The 20,750-nt window shown below is 44.5% G+C and overlaps 1 protein-coding gene across 3 annotated transcripts in view; it reads right to left on the reverse strand.

The window, feature by feature from the left end:
* The window catches only part of cryl1 (crystallin, lambda 1), a 31,770-nt gene that overhangs the window by 670 nt on the left and 10,350 nt on the right, over positions 1–20,750 (reverse strand). For 2 of the 3 annotated variants that reach the window (XM_021597697.2, XM_036974947.1), the window contains 4 exons: positions 17,796–17,957; positions 16,711–16,905; positions 12,708–12,816; positions 4,148–4,254 (listed from right to left, as the gene is read on the reverse strand). In XM_021597697.2, the coding sequence (XP_021453372.1) occupies positions 4,148–4,254; positions 12,708–12,816; positions 16,711–16,905; positions 17,796–17,957 (573 nt within the window). The remainder of the gene's footprint in view (positions 1–4,147; positions 4,255–12,707; positions 12,817–16,710; positions 16,906–17,795; positions 17,958–20,750) is intronic. The other variant, XM_021597698.2, reaches the window with a different exon arrangement.

Genomic DNA, 20,750 nt, shown 5'->3' on the forward strand with positions numbered 1-20,750 from the left:
ACTGGGAATACAGATATGCATCTATTGGTCACAGATACCTTTAAAAAAGGTAGGGGCGTGGATCAGAAAACCAGTCAGTATCTGGTGTGACCACCATTTGTCTCATGCAGCGCGACACATCTGATAAGGGTGGCGAACACGCAGATGAGCTTCCCTGAGACGGTTTCTGACAGTTTGTGCAGAAATTCTTCAGTGCAAACCCACAGTTTCATCAGCTGTCCGGGTGGTTGGTCTCAGACGATCCCGCAGGTGAAGAAGACAGATGTGGAAGTCCTGGGTTGGCGTGGTTACACATGGTCTGCGCTTGTGAGGCAGGTTGGAGGTACTGCCAAATTCTCTAAAGTGATGTTGGAGATGGCTTATGGTAGAGAAATAAACATTCAATTATCTGGCAACAGCTCTGCAGTCATCATGCCAATTGCACACTCCCTCAAAACTTGAGATGTCTGTGGCATTGTGTTGTGTGACAAAACTGCACATTTTAGATTGGCCTTTTATTGTCCCCAGGACAAGGTGCACCTGTGTAATGATCATGCTGTTTAATCAGTTTCTTGATATGCCACACCTATCAGGTGGTTGGATTATCTTATCAAATCGGAGGTCCTGTTGTCCGGACCTCTGGCAGTCTCTATGGGGGTGCCACAGGGTTCAATTCTCGGGCCGACTCTCTTCTCTGTATACATCAATGATGTCGCTCTTGCTGCTGATGATTCTCTGATCCACCTCTACGCAGACGACACCATTCTGTATACCTCTGGCCCCTTCTTTGGACACTGTGTTAACTAACCTCCAGATGAGCTTCAATGCCATACAACTCTCCTTCCGTGGCCTCCAACTGCTCTTAAATGCAAGTAAAACTAAATGCATGCTCTTCAACCGATTGCTGCCCGCACCTGCCCGCCCATCCATCATCACTACTCTGGATGGTTCTGACTTAGAATATGTGGACAACTACAAATACCTTGGTGTCTGGTTAGACTGTAAACTCTCCTTCCAGACTCACATTAAACGTCTCCAATTCAAAATTAAATCTAGAATCGGTTTCCTATTTCGCAACAACGCATCCTTCACTCATGCTGCCAAACATACCCTCGTAAAACTGACCATCCTACCGATCCTCGACTTCGGCAATGTCATTTACAAAGTAGCCTCCAACACTCTACTCAACCAATTGGATGCAGTCTATCACAGTGCCATCCGTTTTGTCACCAAAGCCCCATATACTACCCACCACTGGGACCTGTACCCTCTCGTTGGCTGGCCCTCGCTTCATACTCTTCGCCAAACCCACTGGCTCCAGGTCATCTACAAGTCTCTGCTAGGTAAATCACCGCCTTATCTCAGCTCACTGGTCACCATAGCAGCACCCACCCGTAGCACGCGCTCCAGCAGGTACAGTGCCTTGCGAAAGTATTTGGCCCCCTTGAACTTTGCGACCTTTTGCCACATTTCAGGCTTCAAACATAAAGATATAAAACTGTATTTTTTTGTGAAGAATCAACAACAAGTGGGACACAATCATGAAGTGGAACGACATTTATTGGATATTTCAAACTTTTTTAACAAATCAAAAACTGAAAAATTGGGCGTGCAAAATTATTCAGCCCCTTTACTTTCAGTGCAGCAAACTCTCTCCAGAAGTTCAGTGAGGATCTCTGAATGATTCCAATGTTGACCTAAATGACTAATGATGATAAATACAATCCACCTGTGTGTAATCAAGTCTCTGTATAAATGCACCTGCACTGTGATAGTCTCAGAGGTCCGTTAAAAGCGCAGAGAGCATCATGAAGAACAAGGAACACACCAGGCAGGTCCGAGATACTGTTGTGAAGAAGTTTAAAGCCGGATTTGGATACAACAAGATTTCCCAAGCTTTAAACATCCCAAGGAGCACTGTGCAAGCAATAATATTGAAATGGCAGGAGTATCAGACCACTGCAAATCTACCAAGACCTGGCCGTCCCTCTAAACTTTCAGCTCATACAAGGAGAAGACTGATCAGAGATGCAGCCAAGAGGCCCATGATCACTCTGGATGAACTGCAGAGATCTACAGCTGAGGTGGGAGACTCTGTCCATAGGACAACAATCAGTCGTATATTGCACAAATCTGGCCTTTATGGAAGAGTGGCAAGAAGAAAGCCATTTCTTAAAGATATCCATAAAAAGTGTTGTTTAAAGTTTGCCACAAGCCACCTGGGAGACACACCAAACATGTGGAAGAAGGTGCTCTGGTCAGATGAAACCAAAATTGAACTTTTTGGCAACAATGCAAAACGTTATGTTTGGCGTAAAAGCAACACAGCTCATCACCCTGAACACACCATCCCCACTGTCAAACATGGTGGTGGCAGCATCATGGTTTGGGCCTGCTTTTCTTCAGCAGGGACAGGGAAGATGGTTAAAATTGATGGGAAGATGGATGGAGCCAAATACAGGACCATTCTGGAAGAAAACCTGATGGAGTTTGCAAAAGACCTGAGACTGGGACGGAGATTTGTCTTCCAACAAGACAATGATCCAAAACATAAAGCAAAATCTACAATGGAATGGTTCAAAAATAAACATATCCAGGTGTTAGAATGGCCAAGTCAAAGTCCAGACCTGAATCCAATCGAGAATCTGTGGAAAGAACTGAAAACTGCTGTTCACAAATGCTCTCCATCCAACCTCACTGAGCTCGAGCTGTTTTGCAAGGAGGAATGGGAAAAAAATTCAGTCTCTCGATGTGCAAAACTGATAGAGACATACCCCAAGCGACTTACAGCTGTAATCGCAGCAAAAGGTGGCGCTACAAAGTATTAACTTAACGGGGCTGAATAATTTTGCACACCCAATTTTTCAGTTTTTGATTTGTTAAAAAAGTTTGAAATATCCAATAAATGTCGTTCCACTTCATGATTGTGTCCCACTTGTTGTTGATTCTTCACAAAAAAATACAGTTTTATATCTATGTTTGAAGCCTGAAATGTGGCAAAAGGTCGCAAAGTTCAAGGGGGCCGAATACTTTCGCAAGGCACTGTATATCACTGGTCACCCCCAAAGCCAATTCTTCCTTTGCCGCCTTTCCTTCCAGTTCTCTGCTGCCAATAACTGGAATGAACTGCAAAAATCCCTAAAGCTGGAGACTCTTACCTCCCTCACTAGCTTTAAGCACCAGCTGGCAGAGCAGCTCACAGATCACTGCATCTGTAAATTAGCCCATTCAATCTACCTCATCCCCATACTGTATTTATTTATTTATCTTGCTCCTTTGCACCCCAGTATCTCTACTTGCACATTCATCTTCTGCACATCCTACCATTCCAGTGTTTAATTGCTATATTGTAATTACTTCGTCACCATGGCCTATTTATTGCCTTACCTCTCTTATCCTACCTCATTTGCACATGCTGTATATAGATTTTTCTACTGTATTATTGACTGTATGTTTGTTTATTCCATGTGTAACTCTGTGTTGTTGTATGTGTCGAACTGCTTTGCTTTATCTTGGCCAGGTCGCAGTTGGAAATGAGAACTTGTTCTCAACTAGCCTACCTGGTTAAATAAAGGTGAAATAAAAATAAATAAATACATCTTGGAAAAGGAGAAATGCTTACTAACTGGGGTGTAAAACATATTTGTGCACAACATTTGAGAGAAATAAGCTTTTCGTGCTTATGGAACGTTTCTGGGATCTTTTATTTCAGCTCATGAAAAATGGAACCAACACTTAAATGTTGCGTTTATATTTTTGGTCAGTATAGTTTTAACTGCTAGGATTTCATTTTGGTGTTATCCTAGTGAAATATGTCCTTGGTTACACTATGCATTTAAAAATCGGTCCAATATAAAATATTTTATGCTTGTGAAATAGTTTACGCTTAGGGCCAGGGTGTTCTCACATGACGGCTTCCATTGGAGTGTGGAGAATGATGTTTGAACAGCCTGACTGCATATGATTGAGTAACGTCTAGTTAACAGGGTATGGTACTAGAAGGGGAAAACTTTTGAATGCTCGCCGGACTTACTGTTTCATTGCCCTCATTGACCTAACCCAGTTTTTCATACCTTCTTGTACTTGATGAGCAAAATCTGAAGACACCTAGTCCTAGAATATAGAGGCGTTGGTACAAACAGTACAACACATAAACACATAAGCTTACTTTGTTGATGCGCTCGGCTGCCTCCCCAGAGAATTCGGGAACAGGTCCAAAGTTGTTCAGAACCCTCTTCATGCCCTCTCTGTAGCGCTGGAGATAGTCCTCCAGACCTGGGGGAGGTATATACTGGTTCAGTATAGAGTAACAAAACAGATTTGTATCATCTCACCATGACCAAGAACGAAAGTGCTCAAAGTCATTTAGGCCTAGTTGTATTCTACACTGAACAAAAATATAAAAACACAACATGCAACCATTTCAAAGATGTTACTGAGTTACAGTTCATAAGGAAATCAGTCAATTTAAATCAATTCATGTTGTGTGACAAAACTGCACATTTTAGTGTGGCCTTATTGTCCCCAGCACATTGTCCCCAGCACAAGGTGTAATGATCATGCTGTTTAATCAGTTTCTTGATGTGCCACACCTGTCAGATGGATGGATTATCTTGGCAAAGGAGAAATGCACAGGGATGTGAACAAATTTGTGCACACAATGAGAGATAAGCTTTTTGAGAGTATGAAACATTTCTGGGATCTTTTATTTCAGGTCATGAAACATGGGACCAGCACTTTACATGTTGCATTTATATTTTTGTTCAGTGTATTTGAATGAATTTAGTAAGTGGGTTTAAGCATTAAATCTAGTCAACTTCTTTCTTAGGTGTAAAAAGCTTGTTCATTTGTTTCTTACTTCCAAGTTGAACACTGAATGTGTACATGAACATTACAGGGACAGACTAAAGCTAACACTTCAGTGTGATAACTGGCAGCTACGTCCAACTAAGCTCTCTCACAGAGTTTTGTTTTTGGTGGGAGAGACCTCACCTGACAGGCTGTTTTCAAAGACTCTTTCTCTCCTCTACTTCCACTAGTGTAATGTACTTAAGTAAAACATAATTTAAAGTACTACTTAAGTAGTATCTGTACTTTATTAGTTATATTTTTAACAACTTTTACTTCACTACATTCCTAAAGAAAATATTGTACTTTTTACACCATACATTTTTAATGCTTAACAGAACAGGAAAACTGTGAAATTCATGCACTTATCAAGAGAACACGTGGTCATCCCTACTGCCTATGTTCTGACGGTCTCACTAAACACAATTGCATCTTTTGTAAATAATATCAGTGTTGGAGTGTGACCCTGGCAATCCATACATTTTAAAACAAGAACATGGTGCCGTCTGGTTTGCTTAATATAAGGAACTTGAAATTATTTATACTTTTCCTTTGATACTTAAGTATATTTTAGCAATTCAATTTACTTTTGATACGTAAGTATATTTAAAACGAAAACACATTTAGACTTTTACTCAAGTAATATTTTACTATTTTAATTGGTGACTTTTATTTCAGTAACTTTCTATTGAGGTATATCTATACATTTACTCAAGTATGACAATTGGTACTTTTCCCACCACTGTCTGCTTCAATAGTCTGAACAAAATAAGTGTAAGGCTCCTTCTGTCTGATAACATGACTCAGCTTTCTGGGTGTAAGGGCTCTTCTGTGCCCTGTTTGTAAATTATAGTCAATCAGCCAGAGCAGAGCAGAGAGTGAACTGTTGAGTGTTTTACTATCTGATTGGACTAGACCAGAGGTTCCCAACCTTTTTGGGTTACTGTACCAACAGCTGAATTTTGCTCTGCCCAGAGTACCTCTGAAGTACCCCCTCATATGCATTTGACCTATTGTCTCATGAGTGTTCTCAAGTACTCCCAGGGGTCCTAGTACACCTGGTTCGGAACCACTGGACTAGAGGACCTACAGTGATAACAGGAGTGGACCTGTGTGTTTTACTATCTGATTGGACTGGTTGGACTAGGTGACCTACAGTGATAACAGGAGTGGACCTGTGTGTTTTACTATCTGATTGGACTGGTTGGACTAGGTGACCTACAGTGATAACAGGAGTGGACCTGTGTGTTTTACTATCTGATTGGACTGGTTGGACTAGGTGACCTACAGTGATAACAGGAGTGGACCTGTGTGTTTTACTATCTGATTGGACTGGTTGGACTAGAGGACCTACAGTGATAACAGGAGTGGACCTGCGTGTTTTACTATCTGATTGGACTGGTTGGACGAGGTGACCTACAGTGATAACAGGAGTGGACCTGCGTAACCTTTGGAGGACCTGAGCAACATAATGTAACACATGCCACTGTTGTTTTTTATTGAATGTTTATTGCAAGCAAAGGGAGACATGAAAACACACAATTAACTTAGAAACGACATGCTTCACTGAAGTACCACTGTTAGAATGTGGCTAAAAAGGCCTCTGTTATTTTGCCACTTGGGAATATGACCATGGACTAACACCAGAGGACTGGTATAAAAATATTATTAAGAGATCAAAACAGGTAAAGTAGAATGTGTGAGTACTGTACAACATGTATTCTCCCCTGGTGACAGTGGTTTTAGATGACTGGTGTGAGGCAGTTCCTTCATTTGTGTTGATCAAAAGACAGCTTAGTTCTGTCAACACGCTCTCTCTCTTTCTGTCAACGCGTTCTCTCTCGCTCTTCTGTCAACACGCTCTCTCTCTCTTCTGTCAACACGCTCTCCCTCTTTCTGTCAACACGCTCTCCCTCTTCTGTCAACACGCTCTCTCTCGCTCTTCTGTCAACACGCTCTCTCTCGCTCTTCTGTCAACACGCTCTCTCTCGCTCTTCTGTCAACACGCTCTCTCTCGCTCTTCTGTCAACGCGTTCTCTCTCCTGTCAAACGCGTTCTCTCTCTCTCCTGTCAAACGCGTTCTCTCTCTCTCTCCTGTCAAACGCGTTCTCTCTCTCTCTCCTGTCAAACGCGTTCTCTCTCTCTCTCCTGTCAAACGCGTTCTCTCTCTCTCTCCTGTCAAACGCGTTCTCTCTCTCCTGTCAAACGCGTTCTCTCTCTCCTGTCAAATGCGTTCTCTCTCTCCTGCCAACCGTGTTCTCTCTCTTCTGTCAAACACGTTCTCTCTCTCTTCTGTCAAACGCGTTCTCTCTCTCTTCTGTCAAACGCGTTCTCTCTCTCTTCTGTCAAACGCGTTCTCTCTCTTCTGTCAAACGCGTTCTCTCTCTTCTGTCAACCGCGTTCTCTCTCTTCTGTCAACCGCGTTCTCTCTCTTCTGTCAACCGCGTTCTCTCTCTTCTGTCAACCGCGTTCTCTCTCTTCTGTCAACCGCGTTCTCTCTCTTCTGTCAAACACGTTCTCTCTCTCTTCTGTCAAACACGTTCTCTCTCTCTTCTGTCAAACGCGTTCTCTCTCTCTTCTGTCAAACGCGTTCTCTCTCTCTTCTGTCAAACGCGTTCTCTCTCTTCTGTCAAACGCGTTCTCTCTCTTCTGTCAACCGCGTTCTCTCTCTTCTGTCAACCGCGTTCTCTCTCTTCTGTCAACCGCGTTCTCTCTCTTCTGTCAACCGCGTTCTCTCTCTTCTGTCAACCGCGTTCTCTCTCTTCTGTCAAACGCGTTCTCTCTCTTCTGTCAAACGCGTTCTCTCTCTTCTGTCAAACGCGCTCTCTCTCTTGTCAAACGCGTTCTCTCTTTTCTGTCAAACGCGTTCTCTTTCTTCTGTCAAACGCGTTCTCTCTCTTTCTGTCAACGAGTTCTCACTCTTCTGTCAACGCGTTCTCTCTCTTTCTGTCAACGAGTTCTCACTCTTCTGTCAACGCGTTCTCTCTCCTGTCAAACGCGTTCTCTCTGTTCTGTCAACCGTGTTCTCTCGCTCTTCTGTCAACGCGCTCTCACTCTTCTGTCAACGCGTTCTCTCTCCTGTCAAACGCGTTCTCTCTCTCTCCTGTCAAACGCGTTCTCTCTCTCTCCTGTCAAATGCGTTCTCTCTCTCCTGTCAAATGCGTTCTCTCTCTCCTGTCAACCGTGTTCTCTCCTGTCAACCGTGTTCTCTCTGTTCTGTCAGTGTTCTCTCTCTTCTGTCAAACGCGTTCTCTCTTCTGTCAACCGCGTTCTCTCTCTTCTGTCAACCGCGTTCTCTCTCTTCTGTCAAACGCGTTCTCTCTCTTCTCAAACGCGTTCTCTCTTCTGTCAAACGCGTTCTCTCTTTCTGTCAACGAGTTCTCACTCTTCTGTCAACGCGTTCTCTCTCCTGTCAAACGCGTTCTCTCTGTTCTGTCAACCGTGTTCTCTCTCGTCAACCGTGTTCTCTCTGTTCTGTCAACCGTGTTCTCTCTGTTCTGTCAACCGTGTTCTCGCTCTCTCCTGTCAACCGTGTTCTCTCTCTTCTGTCAAACGCGTTCTCTCTCTCTCCTGTCAAAGTGTTCTCTCTCTCTCCTGTCAACCGTGTTCTCTCTGTTCTGTCAAAGTGTTCTCTCTGTTTTGTCAAAGTGTTCTCTCTATCTCTCTCTGATCACGGTGGTGCTGCTAGAGCAGGGTCAACTTCTAGTGTTCACAATGCCCTTTCATATTCTCCTTGATATTCTCTACTTGATGTTTCAGACTCTCAGAGAATCACTTGTGGGCGCACGCACACACACACACACACACACGCAACCACCCTCTCTCTCTCTCTAAAACACACACCCACGTCATCCACCAATATATTTTTATTTATTTATTTTTATTTCACCTTTATTCAACCAGGTAGCCTAGTTGAGAACAAGTTCTCATTTACAACTGCGACCTGGCCAAGATAAATCAAAGTGCGACACAAACAACACAGAGCTACACATGGAATAAACAAACATACAGTCAATAACACAATAGAAAAAGTCTATATGCAGTGTGTGAAAATGAGGTAAGATAAGGGCGGTATAAGGCAATAAATAGGCCATAGTGGTGAAATAATTACAATATAGCAGTTAAACACGAGTGATAGATGTGCAGAAGATGAATGTACAAGTAGAGATACTGCAAAGGAGCAAAACATTTTTTTTAAAGAACAGTATGGGGATGAGGTAGTTGGTTGGGCTATTTACAGATGGGGTATGTACAGGTGCAATGATCTGTGAGCTGCTCTAAAGCTAGTGAGGGAGATATGAGTCTCCAGCTTTAGTGATTTTTGCAATTCGTTCCAGTCATTGGCAGCAGAGAACTGGAAGGAAAGGCAGCCAAAGAAGGAATTGGCTTTGGGGGTGACCAGTAAAGAATACCTGCTGGAGCGTGTGATACGGGTGGGTGCTGCTATGGTGACCAGTGAGCTGAGATAAGGCTGGGCTTTACCTAGCAAAGACTTAGATGACCTGGCGCCAGTGGGGTTTGGACGAGTATGAAGCAAGGGCCAGCCAACGAGAGCATACAGGTCGCAGTGGTGGGTAGTATATGGGGCTTTGGTGACAAAATTGATGGCACTGTGATAGACTGCATCCAATTTGTTGAGTAGAGTGTTGGAGGCTAGTTTGTAAATGACATCGTCAAAGTCAAGGATCGGCAGGATAGTCAGTTTTACGAGGGTGTGTTTGGCATCATGATTGAAGGATGCTTTGTTTCGAAATAGGAAGCCGATTCTAGATTTTAGATTGGAGATGCTTAATGTGAGTCTGGAACGAGAGTTTACAGTCTCACCAGACACCTAGGTATTTGTAGTTGTCCACATATTCTAAGTCAGAATCGTCCAGAGTAACGATGCTGGACGGGCAGGCAGGTGTGGGCAGCGATCGGGATTTACTTTTACTTGCATTTAAGAGCAGTTGGAGGCCACGGAAGGAGAGTTGTATAGCATTGAAGCTTGTCTGGAGGTTTGTTAACACAGTGTCCAAAGAAGGGGCCAGAAGTATACAGAATGGTGTCATCTGCGTAGAGGTGGATCAGAGAATCCCCAGCAGCAAGAGCGACATCATTGATGTATACAGAGAAAAGAGTCGGCCCGAGAATTGAACCCCATAGAGACTGCCAGAGGTCCGGACAACAGGCCCTCCGATTTGACACACTGAGCTCTGTCTGAGAAGTAGTTGGTGAACCAGGCAAGGCAGTCATTTGAGAAACCAAGGCTGTTGAGTCTGCCGTTAAGAATGTGGTGATTGACAAAGTCGAAAGCCTTTGGCCAGGTCGATGAATACAGCTGCACAGTATTGTCTATCAATGGCGAGTATGATATCGTTTAGGACCTTGAGCGTGGTTGAGGTGCACCCATGACCAGCTCGGAAACCAGATTGCATAGCGTGGATTTATCGATGGTGACAGTGTTTCCTAGCCTCAGAGCAGTGGGCAGCTGGGAGGAGGTGCACTTATTCTCCATGGACTTTACAGTGTCCCAGAACTTTTTGGAGTTTGTGCTACAGGATGCAAATTTCTGTTTGAAAAAGCTAGCCTTTGCTTTCCTAACTGCCTGTGTACATTGGTTCCTAACTTCCCTGAAAAGTTGCATATCGCAGGGGCTATTCGATGCTTATGCAGTACGCCACAGGATGTTTTTGTGCTGGTCCAGGGCAGTCAGGTCTGGAGTGACCTTATTTAAGATGGTGAGGAAAGCACTTTTAAAGAATAACCAGGCATCCTCTACTGACGGAATGAGGTCAATATCCTTCCAGGATACCCAGGCCAGGTCGATTATAAAGGCCTGCTTGCTGAAGTGTTTTAGGGAGCGTTTGACAGTGATGAGGGGTGGTCGTTTGACCGCAGACCCATTACGGATGCAGGCAATGATCGCTGAGATCCTGGTTGAAGACAGCAGAGGTGTATTTGGAGGGCAGGTTGGTTAGGATAATATCTTTGAGGGTGCCCGTGTTTACAGATTTGGGGTTGTAACTGGTAGGTTCATTGATAACTTGTGTGAGATTGAGGGCATCAAGCTTAGATTGTTGGACTGCCGGGGTGTTAAGCATGTCCCAGTTTAGGTCACCTAGTTTAGGTCACCTAACAGCACGAACTCTGAAGATAGATGGGGGACAATCAATTCACATATGGTGTCCAGCGCACAGCTGGGGGCAGAAGGTGGTCTATAGCAAGCGCCAACGGTGAGAGACTTGTTTCTGGAAAGGTGAATTTTTAAAAGTAGAAGCTCAAATTGTTTGGGCACAGACCTGGATAGTAAGACAGAACTCTGCAGGCTATCTCTACAGTAGATTGCAACTCCGCCCCCTTTGGCAGTTCTATCTTGTCGGAAAATGTTAGTAAGGGATGGAAATGTAAGGTTTTTTGTTGGCCTTCCTAAGCCAGGATTCAGACATGGCTAGGATATCTGGGTTGGCAGAGTGTGCTAAAGCAGTGAATAAAACAAACTTAGGGAGGAGGCTTCTAGTGTTAACGTGCATGAAACCAAGGCTTGGATTAACCACTACATCACCAGAGGAACAGTAGGATAAGGGTACGGCTAACGGCTATAAGAATTGGTCGTCTAGTACATTCGGAACAGAGAGTAAAAGGAGCAAGTTTTCTGGACGTGATAGAATAGATTCAAGGCATAATGTACAGACAAAAGGTACGGTAGGATGTGAATACAGTGGAGGTAAACCTAGGCATTGAGTGGCAATGAGAGAGGTATTGTCTCTAGAGACACCATGTAAACCAGGTGAGGTCACTGCATGTGTGGGAGGTGGAACAAATGGGTTAGCTAAGGCATATTGAGCAGGGCTGGAGGCTCTACAGTGTAATAAAACAATAATCACTAACCAAAACAGCAATGGGCAGGGCATATTGACATTAGGGAGAGGCATGCGTAGCCGAGTGATCGTAGGGTTTAGTGAGTAGCTAGGCGAGCTGGAGGCACAGCGATTCAGACAGTTAGCGGGCCAGGGCTAGCAGAAGGGCCTTAGAGGGACATCGCGACGGAGCGGTTACGTCGGCAGACCAGTCGTGATGGATCAGAAGGGCTCCGTGTAGTAAAAGGGTCCAGGCCAATTGGCAAAATAGGTATAGTAGCCCAAGAAATTGGCCGATGGACCTAGCATAGCCGGGAGATGGGCCTAGCATAGGCTAGCTCCAGGCTAATTGGTGCTTGCTTCGGGACAGAAACGTTAGCCAGGAGTAAACACTCAGATAGCAGCTGGCTAGCTGCGATGATCCAGGTGAAAAGGTTCAGCTTGCGGTAGGAATCTGGAGATATGGAGAAGAAGAAGTCCGATATGCTCTGGGTTGAATCGCACTGTACAGACTGGCAGTAGTTGTCCGGGATAAAGGTTAGCTGATGACCGCTAGCAGTGGCTAGCTAGTAGTTACTAGATAGTAGTTAGTTAGCTGGCTAGCTTCTGTTGAGGGTTCCGGTTCTAAAGTAAAGAAAATAGCAGATCCATACCACATTGGGTGAGGCGGGTTGCAGGAGAGTATGTTGAAGTTAAGAAAAATATTTTAAAAATCTATGCAAAGAAAACATATATAAAAAGATATACAAGGGACAAGACGAAGACAAAGACGCCTGACTGCTACGCCATCTTGGATTGGTGGTGAAATTATATGGTATAAGGGTACTGAGACATGTGACGGTAGCTACAGTTCCCCCTCCTTTTATCAGCTGTTCAGGATCCTAATATCATGGTCTGGTCATAAACTCTGCCCTTCACACAACCATCTGACCATCGTACATTGTTAATTTGTCACAATCACACAGGACAAAGAGGACAGTACATAAATATTTATTATTTGGGGGCGTTCTCTCTTTGTGTAAGTCAAAAGGAGGAACTGACCTTCAGGTGCGTTGAGGTGCATGGTTTCCATGGGACCAATAAAAGCGTAACGCATTCCCAGCCCCTCTGACATCACCAGGTCAATGTCCTTGACTGAAATGACACCGTCCTGAAACGAGAGGAAGCAATGAACTCAGATTCAACAAAAGACTCAAGACCCCCCCCACTGAAGTGCTCTACCTGCCCACTTGCCCACCAACGACTTGTCAGTCTGTCATGAGCGCTGAGGGAGCAGTAGACTAGAAGACCCTTCTTATTTCATCTCACCAGAGTAGAGCGGCATTAAGGCTACTCCCACCAGATTGGGTTTCTCCAATCATCCCATTCGGTGTCCCAGGATAATGGGAGGGTACAGAGGAGGCTGTGAGGGCAGTGCCAGGCCTGGGACAGGGCCTGCTGTTCTCCACTCAGATTACTGCTCAACAGATACCTGTTGGCTAACCAGGGTGAAATCAAAGCTTGCACACAGATCTAGAGAGTAGAGGGGAACGGGGACAGGGTCGTCTTTGTTCGCTTCCTGCGGGCCAACAACGGGCCCGTTATCTTGGCATCGCGAGACGGCGTCCAGGCGGGGGTGGGGGGGTGCGGGGGGCAGCTGTGAAAAGGGGCGTTTCCTCTGCTGTAATCACCGGGAGCTACCGGCTGTCTTCTCAGCCACTCCGCTTTCCCACGCTGGCTTGGACTCAAAGGCCATGTTCTGTGTGTCTGTCTATGTAATATTAGCGACACTTCACTTGAACTCTCCATTATTAAGCCTACATAAGACCATAACACTCAGCTTTCTGAAAATTTTACAGCAATGACCAGGTAGACCTATCTACTTACAAGATAAAATTATAACATATTAAGAATTTTTCTTTGGGGAGGGCACCTCTAGATACTAGGTAGTTACCACCTAAGTAGAATTATTCTACGTAGGCTATGTGACTAGTACATTTCTATAGATGCCATATAATTTCCTATTAGTTACCAGGTAGCCCAACCCTTTGGTGTTAACAGTACAGTATAACAAGTTTCCAACTTCCTCTGTCTGATTGCTTATGACGAAATGAGAGGACAAACCATGCAGAATAGACCAGATTCCCAAACTGTGACATCACAGTAAGCCGCACTCAGTGAGCTTACATTGTCATGCATGAGGTGTGTGTATTTAGGTAAAGGCTGAGTTGATGCTGGCTTTACTCTGCGTTGCATCATGCTTAAGAACAGCCCTTTAGCCATGGTATATTGGCCATATACCACACCTCGTCAGGGCATACTGCTTAAGTATAGCACTATTCCTCCACAAAGGTTCCATTCAACTTCTTTAACTGCCAGTCATGTTCAGTCAATACTGGGATACCAAACATTACCCCCATATAAATCACTAGCTAGAGGACATGCTCTTAGGCCTAATGCAGAGTAGGTAATCTGGTGCACCTACATGGCAACCAGCCTTAACCAGAAGGAAGTACGACGTAAATATCTACACATAGATAGGATGTATAGGGCGTGGGGAATGGATGCAAGGTGAAGACGCTCAGTTCCCTGCACTGTTTCTCTGAACTAAAAACAACATCGGCATTCTCAGTAACAGACTTCATTGGATTTCCATTGGAGCGTGACCACACCGCTTTGTTGAGTGGACTGGCTGAGCTCACGAGAGCTGTGATGTTTCACTCTGAAGGCTCACTTAACCCATCTGGGTAACTCTTTAAAGAAACTTCAGTGTTACACACTAATGCACATCCAAACTGAATGGAGTATGTTGGCCTGTTCTGATGGTCTGTGTGCATTCAACTGGGATGTAAACCCTGTTGTTGTATGCTTCAGGTCAAGGAAGACCATGGAAGTAGAAGAATTGTCCTCTGGGGTAGGGGTCCATTGACTCTTAACGGTCACGAAGATCAATGCTAATTGGAGTCGCCAAATGAGTGACAGTGACCTGACAAAGTGACTTCAGCACTCCTTACCATGTGATTCCGATCTTTGCTTTTTGTAACATACATCTGCAATGATTTGTGCTTTCACTTCCCTTAAGAATGTGGAAATGATATTATTGGGAAACCTTAGCTCTCTTTCTGCTGATATGGATGACCAGGATAGGGAAGTGACACTGTCACCTCATGGAATATCTTACAATTCACTGTTCACATCATACAGTCCAGGGTTCACATCAATAAATACTTCACTTTACAAAGACGCTACTGTAATAACCCCGAGGAGATTACAGGAGGCCAACAGGAATGGAGAAAGTTGTTGAACCAGGTGATGGCTGAAGCCTGCAGACATCGCTGCCCTCAAAGGCTTCATCTTCAATCTGTGCAACTCTCAACTCAACCACAGCCTTACCAAAACTAGGCACCCGTCACATCCTCATACACACACAACCACTCTGCTCTCTCGTTTTCTTATCATCTGTCCAGGCCAGCCAGTGGAAAAACAGTCATGGTGTCGGTGCCTGTGTTGACAGAGTAGAGATTAAGGCAAGCAGGGTGACTGACTGACTGACTGGTCACCTTGAAACGGTCTCTAGTTCTGTCCCGTCAATGGCCAGGCTTTTCACAAGGACACATCTTCCCCTTACTGTCCCCACACCCACCTATTAAGACAGTTTCCACAGCTTTCTCACTCTTGGCTCACTCTACCCACACAGTCCATTTGAGTGAAAATGAGGAGGTTGGTAGGCTATTGCATACCAAGACATAAACATAATCCATGACGCCTCGTTAACTGTACTGAGTGTAAAGGTTACATACAAACAGCTGTGGTTTTTGTAAAAAGGTATATTTTGGCTGATTCCTAGCCTGCTATTGTGGCAAAAGCAGCTCCTGCTGTAAGTGCTTCTCTTGTCCTGGATAGCTACTGTTTTTTTGACATAATAGCAGTACCCAAGCCGTGAGGGCTGGATGGGTCTGGGAGACCAGTTCAGACCGGTCCGGGAGCATCTGATACAGGTGTACTGTAACTGTACTGCAGAGACAAAGCGTACTGTGTCAGGCAGCTGAATGTGGGGAGTCTATTGTAAATCTACCCCCCAATCAGGGGATTGTAAATGCTCCATTATATTTGTGTGCTGACAAAGACAGAGGGACTGTGGTTGATCTTCTGTCTTGAGATAATAGAGCTCTCTGATTGACGTAAGCTCTAGATTGCTGCCATTAGCCCTTTTCTCTGTCAACACTGGGATGAGTGATGGGATTTCTTACACATTATCCTCCCTGCTGCCATGTGGCTGAGACAATTCATGTCTGAAGTGATGAACAGTGCAGCAGGGCAGAATACAGTGGTGTACCATTCAATGCATTAGCCTCAGTATCAGGGTGGTACAGTGATATGACCTGTTCAATAGTCTATCGGGGTGGGATTGTAAATAGAAAATCAAAGGGACATTGTTGGCTCTCCATACAGTAGGCCTGTTAAACCAGAGTGATTAAGTGATGGGGATTCATCTTATTCCTGGACTAAAAAGCACTTTCAATAGATATTCTCCATTGAGCTTGTTTTTAGTCCAGGACTAGGCTTAATCTCAGATCTGAAAACCAGCCCTACGAGTTCAGCTCTTTAAACAAGCACTAGGATATAAAACACATCGGGACGAATCTCGACTTGAGATGTGCACATGTAACTCAAACACATCTCCCAATGAAATCAATCAATCAATTAAGTTGAGTGCCTGTGTCTCCAGGAAGGATTCATCCCTTCACATCTTCCATCCGTGTGGTGGTATGTAGAGCTGGAGGTCCATTTAGCCCCATTGTTACAGTTTTAGATAGACAGCATGGAGACCTGAAGGCAGCTGACAGACACTTTCCCCTCCACTCCTATTTAAATACGACCATCAGCAGAACTACCGGTATTAAGGATCCAAAGTTCAAAGCTGCTAGGTCTGAGGGCCAGTGTCAACATCAGCCAAATCCACCTCCACTCATGATACATAATCCCTTGGTTCTAAACTACTGAAGAGACCAATACAGTGATAAGAGAGGAGGGTATGTTGCACAGTATTCAGTCTGCCTCCCACCTTGACCAGCCTCCAGGACTCGGCGATGATGGCGTACTGCACACGGTTTAGGGCGAAGCCGTCAATCTCTTTCTTCAGCCTGACGGGAGCCTGGCCTACGGCAGTCATCAGGGCGTGGGTAGTGTCCATCACCCCCGCCAACGTCTCTGGGTGTGGCACCAGCTCCACCAGACGCACGTAGTAGGGCGGGTTCACCTGTAGGGGGCGAAACTCGTCAGCTCAAAACAACAACAGAGAGAACATCTCCATATCAATAGACCATCTCGGAATTTCCTCTATTCCAGGGATCATCAACTAGATTCAGCTGCGGGCCGAAACATAATTATTACAAATAATTTGTAGACTGCAAATTGACTGCAAGATGCCCAAAAAGATTTGACTAAAACAATCATTTCAAACCTTGCTTACATTTGGGGGGGGGGGGGGGGCAAATAAATCCAGATGATTAAAAATGTATAAAAAAATACGGTGGACAAAGACTAGTACAGCTCCCTCACATCAGTGCAGATGAGGGAGAGGAGACAAGGGGGAGGAAGCTAATGTGTTGGACCGCATTACTCTGTAAGCCATTAAACACACAGGGGCTATCGATGAGCAGGGATTATCTCACACATTGTCCTCTGTGAAGGCCTCTCTGATAGGAGGTAAAACCATTGGGGGATTAGGCTACACATGCACGTACGCTCACTTTCCCAGGTAAAGGTGAACTCGTCTCTCTCCGGCCATTGAAGGACTGCACGTGTTTGTGTTTCAGCGTCAAGGTGATGATAAGGGTGGAATTTCTGTGGTTAGCCAGCTGTTAGGAGACTGGGGGAAGACTAGACAAGGACTGGAGTGCAATAAAATGTAGTGTTGTAACAGAAGGGTTAGAACGTGAAGGTTACAAATGCCACAACTGGAATGGATGGGTCATTCCCTTGTGCAAACATAAAAAGTTCTGGCTCGGACAGGGAGAAAGAGAGCTTGTGCAAATCTGAAATGGCATCCTGTTCCCTATGCGGTGCAGGGTTTTGGCCAAAAGTAGTGCCCTGTATAGGGTGCCATATTGGACACAGCCTTGGTGTTTGTGGTAGCGCAGTACTGACCGGGTGAGATATAATGCAGCGCTTTCGGTTCTGGACCTGGGAGAAGATGTTGCTAGGCAACAGGCAGGAGGTGGAGCTACTGAGGATCACCCCCTCTCCCACATGACTCTCCACCACCTGGAAGACACTCCGCTTGGCCTCGATCTCCTCAAAGACACACTCCTGTACACAGACACACACGTTTGTTAAGCAGAGAAAATGTGACAGGAAAGTTAATACATTTAACAGATGTAAGGTCATCGCAGTGGGAACAGGGACACTCAGTGCAAAATTATGAACAAATATTAGGACATACAGAAATACAATGTAAAGACTGATAAGAACAAACATGGTGTACTTTCAAATGAAACATTTTCTGCTGGGAAAATTGCATTGTTCTATTTCACACCATTTTTATTTGGGTAAATTAAAAGGGGAAAACAACTTCTTTCCCAGCTCTGTCGTTAACTACACTATGGCACATGATATGAGATTTCATGTCTTGAACACATAAGACATGTCATGGCATCTTCCTATAAGACTGCCTATTTGTTAAGACTGAAAGCGAATATTGTTTTCCCTTGAAAACCTTCAAACATGGGGTCGTGCCTTTAAATTATTTCCCCTTTAGTTTAACAGTAAGGGAAATGTCACAACTCCAATGATGGAAGGAAGGGTGGTTTAGGAAATACCTCCCTCAGTACTCTCATGATCCCCGGTCACGAGAAGGTTGTGTATTGCTGACTAGTGTTTCAATACAAACATTATAACCATAGAAACCACACTAAAACAAACACATTTGACATGATAATATCATTGCTTCTTATAAATTAATACAGAACACTGCTTTTGCTTTATTATGTTTAATTCATCACTCACCAATATGCACAGACAAGCGTATTGAAGGCCATGATGCTCCCTCCCCACGATGCTCTTTCACCTAACTAAACTAACCAGGTTAGATGAACTACATAATGGCTGCAGGTAATGTTCCCTCTAAACTCCCCCAGGACTGCCATGCAGAAAAATAAGCTAAGTTGCCAATAGGCAGAGGGGAGTAATTTATCTGAGTCTCTGTAAAAATGATATGAGACTAATAATGCATTTTATTTTGGAAAGTGGTTTCTTGTATACAACAACACAACCTTTTCCTTGTCTGAAGGACAAGTTCATAAACAGGTTCATGTCAAGCCAACATGGAATGTCGGCCTACACTGAACACCACACATGGCTGCTACTGTAGACTGAATGATAGAACAGCTATTTCCATTTTCAAAATGTAATGGGATGTATTTTCTCCATTGTTTTTTATGATAGGCCACTCTGGTAGGTCTACATGATGATCAAATAGGCACAGTAGCCTACTTGACCACTGTCTGAAACTAACTTAAAGCAGCTACAGCCTCAGTGTTCACAGTAAACGCATTCTGGAAGTTGCACAGAATTTATTTTCACAACATTCAAGTTTGTGCTCTGCAGACCTGAAATTTGCTCATTGCCGAAAAATATTTGAGAGGACATTGGATGCAGGGATGTGTTGTGGGTCAATAATGTAAGGTGGCGGTAAGGTGTGTCTGTCAGTCACCCTTGCAACAGTTACTGTATCTAACAGTAGAATAAATATTAACTTCATGACAAAGTTGCACGTCACCAGATTAAACTTGTGACGCTCGCTCACATAAAGAGACAAAAATCAACAATTACCAACTGAGGTGGGACACATTTTGCCTAAAAGGAGAAGATATTCTGGACATAAGTCATAAGTCTTATGTGGGAAAACAATTATAAAGCCTATTGATTCAGAATGAGTTTAGCATAAATGAAAAATAGTGACGCATGAGAGCACCAACTGTTTCCGGACGACAGTGTAATCTCATTCTCCATAGCCGATGTGAGTAAGACCTTTATACAGGTTAACATTCACAAGGCCGTGACGGATTAACAGGACGAGTACTCTTCACTGACATTTTCAACCTCTCCCTGACCTAGTCTGTAATACCTACATTTTTCAAGCAGACCCCCATAGTCCCTGTGCCCAAGAACGAAAAGGTAACCTGTCTAAATGCATGCTTTTCCACCGATAAATCCACGATAATTGAGAATTTCTACGGCTGGCCATGCTTTCTACCTGGCTACCCCAACTCCGGGCCAACAGCTCCACACCCCCCGCAGCTACTTGCCCAAGCCTCCCCAGCTTCTCGTTCACCCAAATCCAGAAAGCAGATGTTCTGAAAGAGCTGCAAAACCTGGAACCGTACAAATCAGCTGGGTTAGACAATCTGGACCCTCTCTTTCTAAAATTATCGGCCGCCATTGTTGCAACCCCTATTACCAGTCTGTTCAACCTCTCTTTCGTATCATCCGAGATCCCTAAAGATTGGAAAGCTGCTGCGGTCAGCCCCCTCTTCAAAGGGGGTGACACTCTAGACCCAAACTGTTATAGTCCTATATGCATCCTGCCCTGCCTTTCTAAAGTTTTCGAAAGCTAATAAACAGATCACTGACCATTTCGAATCCCACCGTACCTTCTCCGCTGTGCAATCCGTTTTCCGAGCTGGACACGGGTGCACCTCAGCCACGCTCAAGGTACTAAACGATATAATAACCGCCATTGATAAAAGACAGTACTGTGCAGTCGTCATCATCGACCTGGCCAAGGCTTTTGACTCTGTCAATCACCGTATTCTTATCGGCAGACTCAACAGCCTTGGTTTCTCAAATGACTGCCTCGCCTGGTTCACCAACTACTTCTCAGACATCAGAGAGATCAGTGTGTCAAATCGGAGGGCCTGTTGTCCGGACCTCTGGCAGTCTCTATGGGGGTGCCACAGGGTTCAATTCTCGGGTCTACTTTTTTTCTCTGTATATATCAACGATGTCGCTCTTGCTGCTGGTGATTCCCTGATCCACCTCTACGCAGACGACACCATTCTGTATACTTCTGGTCCTTCTTTGGACACTGTGTTAACTAACCTC

This window comes from Oncorhynchus mykiss, chromosome 3 (assembly GCF_013265735.2).
Source record: "Oncorhynchus mykiss isolate Arlee chromosome 3, USDA_OmykA_1.1, whole genome shotgun sequence".
Classification (NCBI taxonomy): Eukaryota; Metazoa; Chordata; class Actinopteri; order Salmoniformes; family Salmonidae; genus Oncorhynchus; species Oncorhynchus mykiss.